Consider the following 18041-nt stretch of genomic DNA (forward strand, 5'->3'; position numbering starts at 1 on the left):
TCAACCACTCTTTTTGCCTTCTATTCACCGGCACCCCAGAATAAGAGAATTGAGAAAGACAAAGATCACTCTCATGATACCAATAGCGTCAATAGTGTTAAAGGTTAGTAAGGCTCTCTAAGTTGATGAGATGCATATTACTACTCTCTAAGTTGCTAAGATGTTGTCAGCTGGCTACTATGGCAGAGCCACCGTGACATAAAAATATACAAATAAAATATGAAAAGTAGTTTTACATATGAAAGAGACATTATTACTCTTACATATGTAAAACCACGTAAAAACATACAAATAATTAATTATTTAGCTTTGTGTAAGTAATAAGTAAAATATTATGGAAGATTCTGATTCTACGGGTAAAATAACCTAGGGTACCTCACTTACACGTACCCTTAATTATTATCCCTTCCTTGTGTAAACTAACTTCAAAGTTCAAGCAAGTGCATCACGCCCGTGGGAATGCACTTGTATGCATATATATATAAGTACATATGTTTACACCCATTTACAGTGACGTAAATGAGGTGTTGTGTATAGTTTAAAAGATGACTTTATTTGTTGCATGGTGCACCCAAGCCCGCGTGCTCTGTTGCCTACAGTGCCCCCCACGACTTCTCAACTACCCCGCACCTGCAAAAAAAATTTGAGCTTTGAACAATGTGCTCAAAGTCACCAGACATGTATCACATGTAAACTATACATTTTTGAGCCCTACGGACGTAGGAGAACTCAAAAATATAACCTTCAAGTCTGTGCAATGCCTCAAAAAACAGTTTCATTTTTTTCAGATGCAAAATTAGGAACAGCTGGTTTTAAGACCATAGTATGTGGTTACAGACATGTACTATGTACTTATAGAATATGTATTATGTGTTTAGAGACTAAATTATCTATGTACATACATACTACAGGTGTAGGTATTTATGTAAATATGTACCTCCTTAGTTATTGATGATTGCCATATCAATCAGTACACTCTTTGGAATGTGGCAATGTTAAGAATATTTCTTCATTGCTCTCTTGGCAGCAAGTCCAGTGAAATTTCAATGACTTTGGACTATTATCATGCATGTTACCAGGTCTGGTTGGTGAAATGTGACATTTGCATCAAAAAATGGGCCAAAAAGAGCCCAGCATTAGCCCACTTTTAAAAGAACTTTTGGAAAAAAAATCTCCAAAATTTGGAACCCCCCTGTAGGGGTAGTTGAGAAGTTGTGGGGGGCACTGTAGAGCTCAAGCCCGCGCTCATAGGGTACATATATGCATAATGCATAAACTAGCCCGCAACCAAAGCGCTCAGGTTACCAGTAAGTAAGAATGGGCCAGAATACGCCCCAATAGCAATATTACATGTGTTATATGACTTGTACACATGTAATTAATCACCAAACAAGATGTAATTACCACTTCATCCAATATAAAAACATTCTAGATGGAAAAAGGCTCTTGCAACGTGCACAGGAGACACTAGAAAGCACCCCAGCTTCTCCCAAGCCTCACTACGTGTAAATTACAACTGTAATAAATATGTAGAAGGGGTCAAATGAACTGGAGCACTCAATAAGCGCCTCCAGAACACGTATGAAGCACTGCTTGCACGTGTACAAGTGCACAAAAGACAGTTCTAGTACCTTCTGTGGCACATTTCCACGGAAATGAGCGTCACAGAACCCCCAAACCAGCCCCCATGACGTGTAAGGCTTGTGTAAAAACACGCAGAACCTCTGTAAAAGGCTCTTGGCAACCCTTGTATCCAAGCCTCAAGGTTCCACGACCCACAGCGCCTTCTAGCGCAACCAAAATGCCTCAGAATGCGCCCACAAGTGTCCCCTTGTCCCCTGGGCGCCCCTGGAGGCCTGCCTAGGCTATAAAAAGGGCCCTTTCTCCGCCCAAAAGGAGATTCCCCAGCTTTAAATTACCTACTAGAATTTTACCCGCCTTCAACAGCCTCATTAGCCTGTGATTTGCCAGGTAAAATACCTACTTTTGTGATTTTTAGCCCCAATTTCCGCCCTGAAGCTGTCCAGTAACCACCCTGCCCTCAAGATTACCTCCTCTGAGCGCCTCCAACTTCCCAACTTCACGCCTGAAGAACCTCAAGTGCCCCTAGGGTCTTATACTAGTAAGTTTAAGCCCCTTCTCTTGAGATTCTCCACCATTTCTTTCTGGGATTTGAAACACCCCTGTTTACAGGCCCCAGTTCTTCATTCTAGAGGGATTAAACACCCCTGATTTATCAGGCCCCTCTTAAAATTAATTAAATCAATTTTATTACTTCTAAATTGGCCCAAATTGCCCTATTTTACGCCATAATTCCCAACAATTACGTTGGAATTAACCCTTGTAACCTTGTTTTAGAGTTTTATAACTCTAATCTTTTGCTTTGCACCACGTGTAGCTAGAAGGATAATATCCTTGGCATCACGTAGGCTGACAGATGTAGTTAAGGAACAATACTCATGAATTGTAATTTGCTTGATGTCATCTTTAGAAATACCTAATCCCAACCCTACTAAGGGGGCTCAAGGCCAGGATACCGCGTCCAGATATCGCAACTTATTATCTGGTGTGCCTGAAATAATTGAGCCAGATGGTACTCTTCAGGTTAATAATTCGTCAGTCGCTCCCGCTACGCCAGAACTCTCCTTTGAGAAGTCAGACAAGCAAGCTATATGGGATAAGGCGACAGAGGCTCTCGCGAGAGGCAATAAGAAGTCCGCCGATTTGTTTTTACGGATCTACGCTAGAATGAAGGACGATTCATCCTTAGACGCGCCAGATAGGCCAGATATTCTCAGATCGAGCTCAAGCGATGCTTTCAATCCAGCTTTGAATACCGCCAAACGTGCAGTCAATAAGACGACTATTGTTTTCATCAAGGGATCACTCCCAACACATTTTGACTTTGGATTTACACCTTATTTTGACTGCAATATCAGGGAGTTCAGAGGTCCCATCCCGTTGACAATCTTCGAGAAAAATTGGTAAAGAGATGCCATTCAATTCCATACAAACAGGAGGACGCGGGGAGATGAGAAGGATGGAAATTATATTGGAAACAAATATCCGAACGAGGGATTACAGACCTTTAGTAAATGGACGACTAATCACAGAAACTTCTATCTCACATTCAGAGACCTCTACAACTATCCAGATTTCACAGAATGGATCTTGTTACACAAAGAAAACGTTGACAAGATCATCTCGGCCAAAGGTTTCATGACCACATTTAGATATGACATGATCATTAGACAGAATGCTTTCTCTTACCAAGTCACGACGGATTCCGGAGAAGTTTTGGCAGTTGATATTTCGATTTTCAGAGATGACGTCAAGAGAGAAGCATGGAGGATCACTTAGACTCTCAACAAGAATGACAAGACCAATAATCCCTACGCGATAGGGGGCAAGAAGTTTGGTTTTGATCCGAATACCGGCAAACCTTGACCAAAGAACTCTAAGGGAGGAGGCAACAAGGACGTGGCCACGTGGACAATTCAGCAGGTGACATTCAAGGCACCCAAGGACCTCTCCGGCGACTCTGTCTGTCTCTCACGCTCTTGATCAAAGCCAGGACAATCGGCAGAAGGGTTGGCTTTCGGCTGAAGGCTTCATCAAACGTGCAGCCGCCACCAAATCATCTTCATTGACAACGCCTGTGCGCGCCGTGCCGAAGGCCTTACTGGCCAGGATGAAGATGCGGAGCAGCAGCTCAAGGACGACGATACCGAGAGGCTGAGACGGCTCGTCCTCGTCGGCCGTAGCCCCATCATCAGTATTAACGACTTGCACGCGGCCACAGGCTTTCATCCCGCCATGCCCTTCAACTTGTTTGCCCAGATGTCCAGAGGCGTCAGGCATGAGTGGACCGGTTGCGCCCGGAGCTGTGGGTGCAAAGGTGTAGGGGGAGGGGGGGGGGGGGGGGGGGGGGAGAAGCCGGTCACTGTGGCTTCTGGAGGCCGGATCGGGAGGAGGACAACCTTAAGTTCCAGCTCGCCTTGGACAAACTCAACATGGACTGGCAGCTCGGGCCTGCCGGATCCATTAATCCATTCCTTGCTGAATGCTACAACTCAGACGTAATCCTACTACCGACGGTGGTGCGATGGGTAGAGGGAGACGGCTGACAGGGACGGCGCGGATGCTTGCGGCGCTTCCTACCGCGCCGGCGCAGGCCTATATTTCAACCTGCTTGCTTTCGGAAGCGCCGCCAACATCCGCTCTGTCAAGTGCCCCTCAGAGTTCGCTTGTCCAGTCATTGATCACATTCAAAGGGACCTCACATAGGGCTGTCAAGTACCTTAGAGAGTTTGCTCGCTTGTCACAACCACCAATTGGTCTCAAGGTTTTTGCTTTTTAATGATAGCAGCTTACAAATTCTTCACATTCAATTTATGTTTGCACGTTATTGTGCACGTTATAAAAAGCATACACTAGAAAAGAGCAGGCTAATTAGACAAAGAGTTCGATCACAATCAAGACTGTGGAGTGGCAATCAAGGGGGAAGCGGAGGAGGTTGCAGCATAGAATTCCTTGGGCGTAGTAACATTGGGAATAGTTGGATCATAAATAAGATCAATGAGGTTGTTGTCAAGATCAAGATGGATGGTAGCTTTGGCATCCGCATGCAGGCCTCGACTTGGTTTCTTGAGCCACTGCAATTGAGTCTTTGCTCCGGGGAGTAGCGTGAGTTTGTACTTGACCTTGGCCAGCTTCCAATTGTGCTTGGTCCAGGGCCATTGGGTCAGGATACCGTTAGTCTTTTCCGCTGCAATAGATAACATCAGTGTCACTCAAGATGGGAGGAATCTGAAAAAAACAAACAAGTTGCTCTTACCAATAAGTTCAGACATGCGTACAGCAGCTGAGACAGTTTGAGGTTTTGGGATACCTAAGTAAGTGGTTGTGTTAGTAAAGCAGGCTGGTGGACAAGAATTGAGTTCAAGGACTTACTTTGTTTGGATTTTGCCACTTTGGCAATATCGGACACCTCATAACTGGTTAGATATGCCTGCATTCGGGCCGGGTAGTGCTTGGTCCCATCTAGATTTGCCATTGAGGCCAGAAATTTGGTTGCACCATGGGTAGCCTTGCCAAATTGGAACGAATGCACCGCAAGATGTTGGGAAACTGCAAACAATATCATCTCACAGTTGGCAGTCCTGGCAATGTGAACAGCCTAAACAGGGTGGATTGGATGATTCAGCAAGCAGCTTGGAAGGATGGACAAAGCAAGAAACACCAACCTCCTTAAACCAGTTGTCCATAAAGTTCTGGACCTTGTCAGACGCCGCTTTAAAAGAACTCAACTTGCGTGTGCCACTGTCACCTGGCTTGGTCACATCATCATTGGTCTTGTAATCAGATTCCATTTCACTTCCATTGTCACCTGTAGGGCCATTGGATCCATTTAAGGCTGTCGGTTTCCCGTTTTGATATTTGGCCTGTTGCTGCGGGGTAAGTTGGTGATACAAGTCAGAGACCTCTGTCATGGCACTCTTGTGCTTCACTCCTCTTCAACCTGGATGTAAAAAGATGTGAGTTAGCAATGGGAGCTTGCGGGAAAAACTGATTGAAGTGAGGAGGAGCTTACGGCCACAAAAAACTGCCCTTGCCTTCTTGGTTGCCATGAAGTAATTCCATCAAGAAGGTTTCTTCACAGCCATCCTGCGACCCCTGTTCTCAATCAATGTGTTTGTTAGTTACTCCCCGTGCTACAATTGTACAAAAGGTGCAAAGGAGAGCCTACAAATAGCCATCTACTATTGGTAGAGAGACACCTCGCTCAATTGCTTGGACACACAGCTCTTTCCGCTGCTTGTGATATAACTTGGCAAAGAAAGAACGGTCGGCATCAGACATAGCCTTCTTTGAGTACTTCCTGGTGTTGATGGACAGCTGCGCTTCGGTGAGCTTCATAAGCTCCTCATGCGACCAACGTTGGGTTGCTGGCTGATCACTTTCTTGAATTTTTTTCCGCTTGCGTGATCTGGTTTGTTTGAGGGAAGCAAGAGGAGCAGTAGATGGAGGTGGGACACAATTGGTAGTGGCACGACCTGGTGGGGCTAAGTGAGTTCCTGAAAATGGTGTGCTACTGATACTGGATGAAGGAACACAGGGAGCTCGTTTGGCTCTAGACCAAGCAAAATTGATTTGAGATGACAAGGGACTAGCGGTATGTTGAGCACTGGATAGAGGCATGGATGGAGCATTGTAGTTTAAAGGAGTACAAGAATCAGACGACTTTGAAGGGGAGCTGTTATAATGGGGTAAGTAGTCACGACGCTGATGTGCATGATTGGATGAGAGGTACTCAGAAGACGAAGCAAGCTGATCAACAAGATCAGACAATTGGGGGATGTGAGGTGTCAGGTTAGGATTCAAGTGGGTAATACGTGGACCTTGTTGGTTTTGGTGTAAGGGAGTGACTGCCAAGAACTTGAGGTGGTGGAAGGATGTGAACAAGAGTGGAGTGGAGAGTGATGCTGCAATTGAGGGTGGAACCAGTGGGAAAACCAGAAGGAGTGGAGTGATGGGGTGAGGATTGATAACCCCATGGATGAGCAGGGGAATCCGAATGGCTGTGACTGCTAGGGTTTTTGTAATTGTTATTGGTGCCGTATTGGTATGGTGTGTTATAGGACATGTTTGGAGAAACTTGAAGCAAGAGGGCAGTTGAGACTTGGATAGAAGGGAACCGGAGCACACCGAGTGCTACCCACCAGGTGGGGTTTCTTATACGAGCTTCAGTTGGGCATCTGCCAAACAGCTATTTGTTGTTGCTGCAAAGGCTGCGGCACTGCTGCACAGCATGTAGGTATGGGTTCCGAATCATATGTAAATACTTGAAGGGTGTTTACATATGAAATGGCAGGCGGGGGAGTGAGATGTAGCGAGATGGTTTGAGCAGCCAAAAACATCTATCCGATAGGATCCACCCCGTGGTTCCACATGCTATTCAATAGTATGTGTGGTACCGACAGGGGTGGGTAGGAAGACTCAACCACGTCTTGTATATATTACTGCATCTCAAGTGTCACCTCAACTCACTATGCAGGTAGCTTATGTGCTGGCAGTACAGGAGAGCTTTGTGCCCGACTCCGGCGGATGTTCTCGTCGATTTACAGGTCTGGAAGTCGACGCTAGAAACTTTTGAACATACTAGGATTATCAACTGCAGGCCTCCGGTAGATATAGGTTGGGTTGGTGATGCATCAACCTCCTTTGGGATTGGTGTGTTGATTGGCAAGAAATGGGCTCAATTCAGGCTACACAACCCTGGAGACACCGCGGCACGCATCTCCTACCTCGAAACGGTTGTGATTCGCCTAGGTTTTCTGATGGTCCTGCAGCTTTGCAACCAACGCGGCAAGTCTTTGGTTCTTTGGACCGAGAACGGGATAAATAACAAAAATTTGCAGGACAAAGATGCGAATAACCAGTGGATGATGATTCAGGGTCTCCTGATCAAGGAGGGTGTTAATCTGGTTGCAAGGAGGGTGACCTCCAAAGAGAACAAAGCTGACAAATTGTCAAGGGGTATACGTTGTGGAACTACTCAAGGGGGAGAATAGAGCTTGGAAGGGAAATGGATAGCAACACTAGTACTAATGTAAGCTATGCAAGGGTGCTGATGAGGCTGCCTTCCCGACTAATGCTGAGGGGATGAGAGTAACACTAAGAAAAAGAAGAAAAGGTGTGGCTGATTTCTGCTTGATCTTAGGAGCTAGTACTATGAGCTTAACTACTGACTACTGAGGGTAAGAGAGTTGGAGCAATGGTTGAAAAAGGGGGGGAAAGCAATGGGCAATGGTTCAATGGCAATGGGTTGATGAGAATGGGCACTTATAATTTTCTGTATCTAAAATTATCTATAAGTTCTGCATAGGGTACAAGTAAGGGGAGGGTGAAGACAGTTCTTATAGTAAGGAGGGATGAGCACAGACAATGAGGAGTTCTGGCTATGGGATTGAAGGTTGTACAAATAAGGAAGAGTGATGTGAACATAGTAACAGTATGTAATGATGAGCAATGCTGAAAGGGGAATGCTGGTTATGGGAATAAAAGAATGTACTAATGGGGAAGGGTGATGAGAACATAGTAACTACTTGTAATGATGAGCACTACTGAAAGAGGTAAGCACAGATCCAATGATGTAAGGTGTACAATAGGCATAGTACATAATGAGAAATGTATGTAAAGGGTTTAGTATGTGAGAATAAATATGTAAAAAGAATTTACTGTAATGATTCAAGTAGGTTACTAATGAAATGAGTATTGTAACTAATGAAGAATGTAGGTTGTCTGTAAGTCTTATATCCTCTATAACTACTGAACCATTGAAGATAAGGGGGTACTATGTATGAGTGACTATAGGTGAAATTTGGCGTAGAATCTGAATATGCAATAATAATGAGGTATTTGTGAAGGGTTATGGGGAGATGGGAAATGTAATGATGAATATATGTAAAGAAAAGCAATAAAATACTACTTATGGTTTGGAATGGAGCACCACATCCTCCCCCAACTTATTGTCTGTCCCCAGGCAATGCACCAAAGAGAAAGGTGATCCAGAAAGAGTTTAAGAATGTTGAGTCCAAGAGTCCAAGGTCCAAAGTCCAGTGTTCTTCCTCCAGAAGGTGAAATCCAAAGTCCTGAGTAGTAGTCCAAAACCAGAGTCCAGTGCCCAAAGCCAAGGAGAAAGAGTCCAGTGTCCAAAGCCAAAATAGAATCCAAGTATAATCCAAGTCCAGTATATCTGAGTCCAAGGTATCCAAGTCCAATCCAAAGTCCAATAGTCCTATGTATCCAGAGTTTCCATAGTCCAGTATCCAATCCAAAGAGTCCAGTATCCAAAAGAAGGTCCAATTATCAATGAGGGGTGAATGTTTAAGAAGATCTAACTCTGCTGAAGGCAATATCCTTGAGACAGACACATATTAGACTAATTTCCACTCTGAAGAATACAATAATGTTTCCCGCCTAACTGAGGCTAAGGTAAAGCAATGCAATGATGATGATGATTGATGGGGTTGATAATTGTAGTTTCTGAAGGTTTGTGAATGATTTGGGGTTGAATAACTGAGTTTCTGAGTGTCTGAATATATAATGTAGAGTCCTTTGAAGAGAATTTGAAGTCCAGGGAGGTTGATAAGCTGTCCAAAAGAATATTCTTGCTCTAATTGGGTGGTTTCTGAACTGCAATGTGTTGGAAGAAATTGATTATAATGGTGAATGAATGAGTGATTGGATTGATGGTTCAATAATTCCTCCGATAAAGGGTGAAGATGATGAAGAAATTCCAATATTGAGGTGGTTGGATGTCCAATAATTCCTATGGGATGGTAAGGAATGATGATGGATTCTTCATGTTCAGTGCTGGCCACCTTGGAGTTCACCATTTCGTCGAAAAAGCTTTGATTTTTGTCCAGATGGGGAATGGAACCTAGGTCCATAGGCATGTGCTGTCGAAAGAGGGGTCCTGTTGTCTGAGCGGGGGCTCCATGCGGGAGGCGCGCGTGCGGAACGTCGGAAAAAAAAGAAGGAAACGGTCGACCTGTATCTTCGGAACGGCTTGATGAAAATCTTCGAGACCGAGTTCATTCGAAAGAGCCGATTCTGTAGATTAAAATTGTATATACTGGTTATTTTTAAGGGTTGAGTATCGATTGTGTAGGGCCGGTTAAAGATCCAAGCGAAATCCGCGGGCGCGCGTAGTAGGAATGCCGTGCAGTTTAAGAGACCATCTTCCTTCGCATATAACTCCAAAACCCGTCGATGAAATTCTCTGATTACGATCTTATTTGAAAGGCAGGGACGAGGAGATGAAACTAGAATAGATTAATATTGAGATTCCTTTCGGCCAATAGGTCGCCGTAAACGTTTAATGAATGGCACCCGCGGGGCCGCGTAAATCCTTGGGAAACTTTGAGGGGTTATATCTTCTAAACAGCTCGATAGAATCGTCTAGAACCGAGTTCAGATGAAAGGCAAGATCGGAAAGATCAAACCTGAAACCGGGAATGTTAATTTTGTGGCCGGCCGAATGGTTGTTGGAGCCGTTCAAAGCATCATTATAATTTTCCGCGGTTTTCATCTAGGGTGTTCAAAGTTGACTTGCATAAAATCATAAAATCATAAAATTCTAAGCTGAAAAAAATATGTTGCACCCAAGCACTCAAATTAGAGCAACATTTCTAGAATGGTACATATGAAATCATCACTTGAAAGTTTTATGATTTTATGATTTTATGCATTGAAAATTTTATGATTTCAACTTTGAACACCCTTATCGTATAAGAGTTGAAAGAAGATGAATACATAATGAAATAACTTTAAGGTAGCGCCAAGGAGCTGTCCAATTAGACTCCTGACGCTGGCCAATCGATTGAAAAAAAGTTGCAGGCAGAAAGAATGACGTGAAAGCGTTCCACAAATTAATTAGACTGGGTCGAACACCAGAGTCAATATTAACGAAATGAAAGAATAACCGCGCCAACCAATTCTGAAAGGTGAATGCGTCCATAGTGACGTCATGAAGTGAGTAAGGAATAATTTCTATAAGGTTTAGGTCATTGGTCAACAGAAAAGTTCCCGTTATCACCGTTTGTTATCCGTAATGTTTTCCTCCAGCGCCACTTCCACGCCCTCGTCACCGAAAGAGAACCTTGATAACTCATTAGATTATTCGTCAAACACATCCATAACTTCATCTCAACTTGACGAAGAGGCCGCTATTAGGCCTTCCTACGAAATCCCATTCTCCATTCGCAGAGCGCACTCGTTCGTCGACAACGTTCACGCGTACAACGCCGGTATGAGAGACTCTTTTAAGCCCAAAGAAGTCGATGCCTTGCGCCACTATATCCAACAAGGACTCCTTGCCTTCGCTCGTGAGGACCTCGACGACCCGGTTGCCGCACGAAACGCACGCCTTAAATTGTATAGCCGGTTCCACAACGCTTTTACACATGTATGTCGAGTGGATTCTGTATGTATATGAATAAGAATTTGAAAAAAAAAAAAAGAAGATTGATTATAATACTGATATTTTTCCTGTTTCTATAGATGGATACCCATTCAATCATAGATGCCATGATAGCGGAAACTGAAGAAAGGAATGCCCTGGAGTTGTTAAGGGTGAGGGACCAAGTGGAAGAGGAGGAAGATGGTTGGAGGGTAGAAGCAGAAATGGAGAGGATAAGAGCTGAGGGTAAGTTCTATTTTTTTTATTCTACTAAGGTTATGCTTAAATTTTCTTTGTTTGTCTTTTGATTTTTATTTTTTTAGATAAGGAGAAGGGAAAAGAGAAGGAGAAGGAGGAAAGTGAAATGGAAGAAGGTGATGTAGTGATAAAAGAAGAAGAGGTGAGCTTTTTGATTTTTATATTTAGTTATTTTATTTGAGAGTGTTTGAAACTGATTTTTATTGATTTATTTCTGATTTGTTTATAGATTTGATTTTGTTTTGTTTTTATGTTATTTGTGTAAGAAGATGAGAAAGAGAAAAGAGAAGAGAAATGAATTGATTATTCCTTATTTATTGTTTTTACCTGGAGTGGTATTCCTTGACATGAGTTGCAGCAAACCTTCTGGCCAATTCTGTGCCATCTAATTCTTCCAAGATGTAAGATCCTCCTGGATTTTGAGCCTTGATTCTGTAAGGGCCATTCCATTTATTTTCAAAGAGCTTGCTAAACTGAGAGTCCAAAGATTTGTTATACACTACTACTAATTGACCTTTCTTTAGTGGCTGCCTTGATGTTTTCTTCTTGTTCCAATAGTCCACAGAGTTCTTCCTGGAATCCATGAGCTGCTGGTGTGCTTGCTGCAAGATGGTATCCCTGTTTTCAAGCTGCTGAGTCCTAGCCAATAAAAGATCCTGAGTTGATTCTACCTTTGACCAATCCACTCCAAAGAAGGTTTCCAATTCTAAATCAATGGGTAAGATGGGGGGCTGTCCAAGAACTAGTTCATAAGGTGAGTAACCAGTTGATCTCTTGGTGGAAATTCTGTCTGCAAATAAAACTAAAGGTAAATAATTCCTCCACTTCCTGCCTTCTTTTCCACAAAGCTTGACCAAGGTATCCTTAATTGCCTGATTTCCTCTTTCTACCATACCATTTGCTTCAGGATAATAAGGAGTGGTGACTTTGATTTTGATTCCAGATTCCAGAAGAGATTTTTGAAATTGCTGTCCAAATTCAGAGCCTCCATCCACTGTGACTGACCAAGGGGCTCCATATTTGTAGATCCAGTTTTCCAAGAACCACTGAGAGATTTTCTTTGCCTGAATCTTTTCTAGTCCAACTGCCTCTAACCATCCAGAAAGGTCATCTCTTGCAATTACCAGGTACTTCCATTTGCCAGCTTTGATGTGAACTGTATCCAAACTGACCCCTCCAAAGATGGTTGCTGCTCCTGTAGGTTTCTTGGGTTCCATTGGCAATTTTGAACTCCTCTTCTGGCAAGTTTCACAAGACTGGACCCACTTGGTAACACCTCTCTTGAGACCTGGCCACTAAAATCTGAGTTTAATCCTTCTGTAGGTTTCAGCAATACCTCTGTGGCCTAAGGATTCATGAAGGGAATTGAGGATGGATTTCTGAGCTGAAGGAGAGGTGACTACTATCTGGGAGAATGGTTTGTTGATCCTGTGCAAGACTCCATTGGAAAGGAAGAAGTTGGCTGATTTATGCAAAATTTGCTTGAATTCCAGGCTGCTGCATCCTGGAGGTTTGTTCATGGTTGAAAGGTATTCCTGGAGGTGCTTCCAAATTCCTTGCTGCAAGTTACTTACCCCCTCCCCCAACTTAGCTGATGTCCCCAGAAGCAGGCCAAAAGAAGAATGTTTAGTTCCAAATCCAGGGTGAGGTTTGATCCAGGTTTCATCTTCATCAAAGCTAGGACAATCATCTTCATCAGAATCAGGAGGTCTTCTTGAAAGTCCATCAGGTAAGGTGAAAGTTTTTCCAGGAGTGTGAACAAGGTCATAGGAGAATAACTGAATAAATCCAATCCATCTGTTCATAGGGGCATTGGGAAGTGAAGGGTTGTTGATCATTCCAATAAGGCACTGGGCATCCACTCTGAGTTGAAAATGTTGGCCCCACAGTTTGGTTTGAAGTTTCTTGAGGATCTTGGCAACACCACAGAGTTCTAATTTGGATTGTGAGTACTTTGATTCCCTGGGTGAAAAGACTACTGACTCATATAACACAGGCCTATCCAATCCGTCAGAATCCTGTTGAGTAAGAACAGCACCTGCAGCAATAACACTGTAGTCCACTGAGAGTTTGATTAAGCCAGCATCAGGTCCATAGTCCAATTTCTTTAGGGTGATATCAGTTCCAACAATCCTTTTAAGGTCCTCAAAGGCATCCTGGCAATCTTCAGTCCAATCCCAAGAGGAGTCCTTCCTGGTGAGTCTTCTGAGTGGAGCAGTCACTTCAAGGATAATTAAATTTCCCAAAAAAAATACTCAAAGTTTGAGGTTGGGAAAATCATTGAAAAAAAATCACTCCGTGTTGAAAAAAAATGCAAACTGAGCGTGCTCAGCCAAAAAAATAAAAATGTGTCAGACTGAGTAAAAAACAATGGGGCACATTTTTGGGTTGATTTGTTGGACGGGCCTGCACAAGGCCCGCATGGGCCCCTAACAGGCCCGTTGGGCCCATTGAAAAAGTAGTAATTGTTTGGAATTCCCATGCTCTGCTAAAATGTGAAATGGGTTAAAATGAATGAAAAGTGAGGGGGTACATTTCTGGGGAGATGTTTTGGACGGGCCTGAATGAGGCCCACATGGCCCCCAAAAAGCCCACTGGGCCCATTGAAAGAGTAGCCTTGGTCAAGAATGCCTATGCTCAGCTAAGAAACAAAAATGTGTCAACCTGTGTAAAAAACATGGGGCCACACTTTTGGGGAGGGCTTATTGACAGACCTGCATCAGGCCCGTCAGGGCCCACCCAAAGCTGGTTGGGCCAACCCAGAAGTAGTCTTGCTTAAGATTGCCCATATGATGTTTGAGAACAGCACCAATTGACCACTAATCAAGAGAAGATATTGAAGGGCTTCTGACATCTGTGTGACATTTGTGAACTCACAGAATGTATGTCCCTTTCCTTCCCTTGGAAATCTGTTGGCCCGTACGGGCCTGATGCAGGCCCGTCCAAAAAGCCTCCCCAGCAATGTGCCCCTAGGGTTTTTACTCAGTCTGACACATTTTTATTTCTTAGCTAAGCGTATGCTTTCTTAACCAAGGCTACTCTTTCAATGGGCACAGTGGGCTTTGTGGGGCCCATTTGGGCCTCATTCAGGCCCGTCCAAAATAATCTCCCCAAGAATGTACCCTCATGGTTTTTATTCAGTTTGACCCATTTCACATTTTAGCAGAGCATTCAAATTCCAAACAATTACTACTTTTTCAATGGGCCCAACGGGCCTTTTAGGGGCACGGGCCTTGTGCAGGCCCATCCAACAAATCACCCTAAAAATGTGCCCCATTGTTTTTTACTCAGTCTGACACATTTTTATTTTTTTGGCTGAGCACGCTCACTTTGCATTTTTTTTCAGTACGCAGTGATTTTTTTTCAATGATTTTTCCAACCTCAAACTTTGAGTATTTTTTTTGGGAAATTTAATTATTCTTGAAGTGAGTGAGGGTTGAGTAATTTTTAATGAACATTCTAACATATACACAGATACCTAGGAATCCTCTGACATCTGAAGGAGTGGTGGGAATTGGCCAGGTTTCAATTTTGTTGAGCATCTTGATGGATATCCTTCTGCCTTCCTTACAAACCACATGGCCAACCAGATCCAGAGCAGGTACACAGCAAGCAAATTTCTTCCCAGAGATGGTGAGTCCAGCTTCTTCAATCCTGAAAAGAATCCTTTCCAGAGTAATGGCATATTCATAGATAAATCTTCTAATCTGGGGGTTGTCCTTTAGAGTTTCTTCATTGTAGTCAGAGGTTGGTCCTTTTATACCTCCATCATCCACAAAGATTCCCATATGTTGAGGTAGTTCATCCTGGAGTATCCACATCATTTGGGCCTGGTAAACTGCAACTGAATTGGTGGCTCCTTGGGGTAATCTGGTAAGTTGAAATCTTCCAAGGGGTGTTTCAAAGGTGGTCAGAGGTCTGGATTCTGGAGCTAATTCTCTTTCATCATATCCTCCCATAATGTCACCTAGTCCATAGCAAGCCCTTCCAGTGAATGATTCAATGAGTTCCTCTGTCTTTGGTGGTAGTCCAGCGTCCTTAATGGTGACTTTGTTGAGTTTCTGAAGGTCATGTACAATTCTGAGCTTACCATCCTGCTTCTTTACACAAAATATAGGGCTGGAATAACTGGAAAAGGATTGTTCATAGAGGCCAGTGCTGAGTCTTTCCCTTACCAATTCTATAACCTGGTCCTTGATGGGTGCAGGAATTGGAATTGGTTTCTGTTGCCAAGGTTCATGGGGAATGACTGGAATAATATAAGGCTGTCCATAGGTGTGTTTAAGAAGGCCTCTTTCTGTTTCCACAAAAGCCAAAGCACCTTGTCTAATCACAATTACCCATACCAGCAGGAGATATTCTTGAGGAGAGAGCCATCCAGGAGGTCCAAAGTTGATGAGGTCCAGCCTTTCTTGAGTAATCTTAGAGGTAGGAGTGAATGGTGGAGGAAATGGGCTCAAAGGAGTGAGGTAAGGATCTCTGGAGAGTGGTGGCCTTGATAATGGGGGATTGAGAGATAATGGCATTGGTTGGTTTACTGGTTTTATTTTTTTTAGAGTTGATTTATATTTTGCTGAATGAGTGTCTACAGTTTGTTGCTTTTGGTTGTTTTCCAGGGTTGCAGTTGTAAGGGAAGGGAACTGAAAACCTGGTCTCAATCTAAAAAATTTAACAGTCCAGAATTGGAAGGTATGCTGGTTTCCCACTTCTGATTACTGGGGAGTATGATTGGAACCAAAAAAGTCTGACCAGCTGAATCCATGATTGAAAGTGCTTCTCCTCTGGCTCCATTGTAGTTGATGTTAGCTGAGACATCCATCAAGAAAGGCTTTCCAATAATCATCTGAACTGGTCCTTTGGCTACCCAGAAATGAACTGTCCTGACTACTTTCCCAATGGTTACCTCCACATCTTCAGCAATTCCAGGTATATCAGTAAGGTGACCTCCAATTCCTTTGAGCTTCATAGATTTAGCAGTGAGTACTAATCGAAGTTTATGTGCAAGAGTTTCAGGAATAATGTTGACCATAGAGCCAGTATCCAAGAGTGCTTGATGTTTCTCTCCTCCAATAGTGATGGTGATGTATCCAAGGGGGCAGGAGTAGTGAGTAGTGGGTTGCTCCTGTGCTGGTTCTTCTCCATCCTCCATGTCTGTGAAGTTTGCTGATTTGACACCATCCAATGGGACCCTTCTGTTGGTTATCTTCTTCCTAATACAGTCAGTAACTCCTGGTGATATAGCAAAGATTTCTCCAAAGGCCAACTCCATCTTTCCTGCAGTCAACATCCTACTAGCCACTTCCTCTTCAATTCCTGGGTACTCCTTGGCCAAAGTCTTTTCCAAATAGGTTTTCTTAACTGGTTTGTCCTTAGGTGCAGTGGTTGAATCCTTGTCCTTATCCTGGAATCTGACCTGAGGGGAGCCTTTTGAAGTAGGGGATTTGGAAGCACTAGGAGTGGGGGGCTGTGTCATGTGAAGTAAGTCCTCTGTATCCATGTCCATTAGGTCCTGTTTCTCCTTCCTGATCCTTTCGTCTGACTTGGCTGATTCCTCTTCATCCTGATCCTTAGAGTTGTTTCTGGTCCTCTTTCCAAGGTCTGCTTCATAACTATGGGTTTGATAATAGACTGGGTCCTCCTCTAGTTGGCCAAAAGAAGATGTGAGCTTAGTTTTAGAGTACTCTTCCACTGGGGTTCTGATTGGTCTGCTTGGAATCCAGGGAATAACTGATTTGTCTGGAAGTCTGTAATCTCTGCCATCCTTGATAACAGCACCACTAGACATGTCCTGGGCAAGTTGAGAGCAGCTGTTGGTTACATGGGTTTCTTGATGACAATAATAGCATTTGAATGGCCAGGTCCTAGCAGGTTTGTCCATGTGGGGAGGTAGTCCTTTGCCAGCAGTGAGAGATGCAAGTTGTTTGGTAAGGAGTTCCACTTGTTTGTCCAGAGAAGTAGAAGCAGTAGGGGCAGCTCCCTGAGTAGCAGGTGTGGGTTTGGAGGTCCTAGGTGAGTTGTCCAAAGTGAATTTCTCTTCTGCCCTCCATTCAGTCCTTCTGTTGACCACTGATCTTGAGTAAACTTCCTGGTGAATGTAGTTAAGAAGAGTTTCAGTGTCTGGCAAGATATCACCTCCATCCTTTGAGGCTAGCATTTGATTGTCCTTCATCAAGCTCCTAGTAACCCTTTGATCCAGATCCTTGTGAAGAGTTTCCAAAAGAAGGTGTCTGAATTCCTCCAGGCTGGTACTGTACCCCATCCTTACCAAGTAGTGAGTGATGGTTTCAAACTTGTTTCTGAATGTGTTGAAGGTTTCCAAGGTGCTGATTCCTCCATCCTGAGCTGATTTGTAGACTAGTTTCCTGAGATCCTCCCTGGTATATCTGACCAATGGCTGAGAGGTTCCAAATCTGGTGAGTAACTGTTTCTTCAGGGTTTCCCAATCCAAGTTTTCATGGCCTGACATGTCTTCCACTTCATCCTTAAGGTCCAACCCTTTGATAAAAGCAATGATTTGTCCAGCCAGTTCCTTAGAGTTAGCACCATCATCTCTTCCAGCACTTTCATACCTTCTAATGAATTTCTCCACAGGCATGTTGGTTCCATCAAAGAAGAGCTCTTTGTCCATGGGTTTGATCTTTACTCCTCTGCTGACAGGATCCTGATACCTAGGCATAGCTGGTTCCTTATTTAAAAAGTGAGTGTTGGACCTGGTGGAGTGTGTTGAGTTGTCCCTTTGGCTCTGGAACCTGGGAAAACGGGGTGGAGGTGCCTCTAAATCTTCTGAATCTTCTGAAGGCTGATTGGTATCTCTATA

General features: G+C 43.6%; 2 protein-coding genes across 2 annotated transcripts; both read right to left on the reverse strand.

The window, feature by feature from the left end:
* Positions 1-3564: 3564 nt before the first annotated feature.
* PtA15_11A106 (uncharacterized protein) lies at positions 3565-3861 on the reverse strand (the record flags this gene model as incomplete). The annotated part of the gene is made up of 1 exon (XM_053160981.1): positions 3565-3861. The coding sequence occupies one exon, from the start codon at positions 3859-3861 to the stop codon at positions 3565-3567; it is 297 nt and encodes a 98-aa protein (XP_053024973.1).
* A 614-nt stretch (positions 3862-4475) lies between these two features.
* PtA15_11A107 (uncharacterized protein) lies at positions 4476-6646 on the reverse strand (the record flags this gene model as incomplete). The annotated part of the gene is made up of 6 exons (XM_053160982.1): positions 4476-4768; positions 4838-4891; positions 4954-5179; positions 5247-5514; positions 5897-6485; positions 6553-6646. 6 exons carry the CDS (start codon positions 6644-6646, stop codon positions 4476-4478), a joined length of 1524 nt encoding a protein of 507 aa, XP_053024974.1.
* Between the last annotated feature and the right edge of the window lie 11395 nt (positions 6647-18041).

This window comes from Puccinia triticina, chromosome 11A (assembly GCF_026914185.1).
Source record: "Puccinia triticina chromosome 11A, complete sequence".
Classification (NCBI taxonomy): Eukaryota; Fungi; Basidiomycota; class Pucciniomycetes; order Pucciniales; family Pucciniaceae; genus Puccinia; species Puccinia triticina.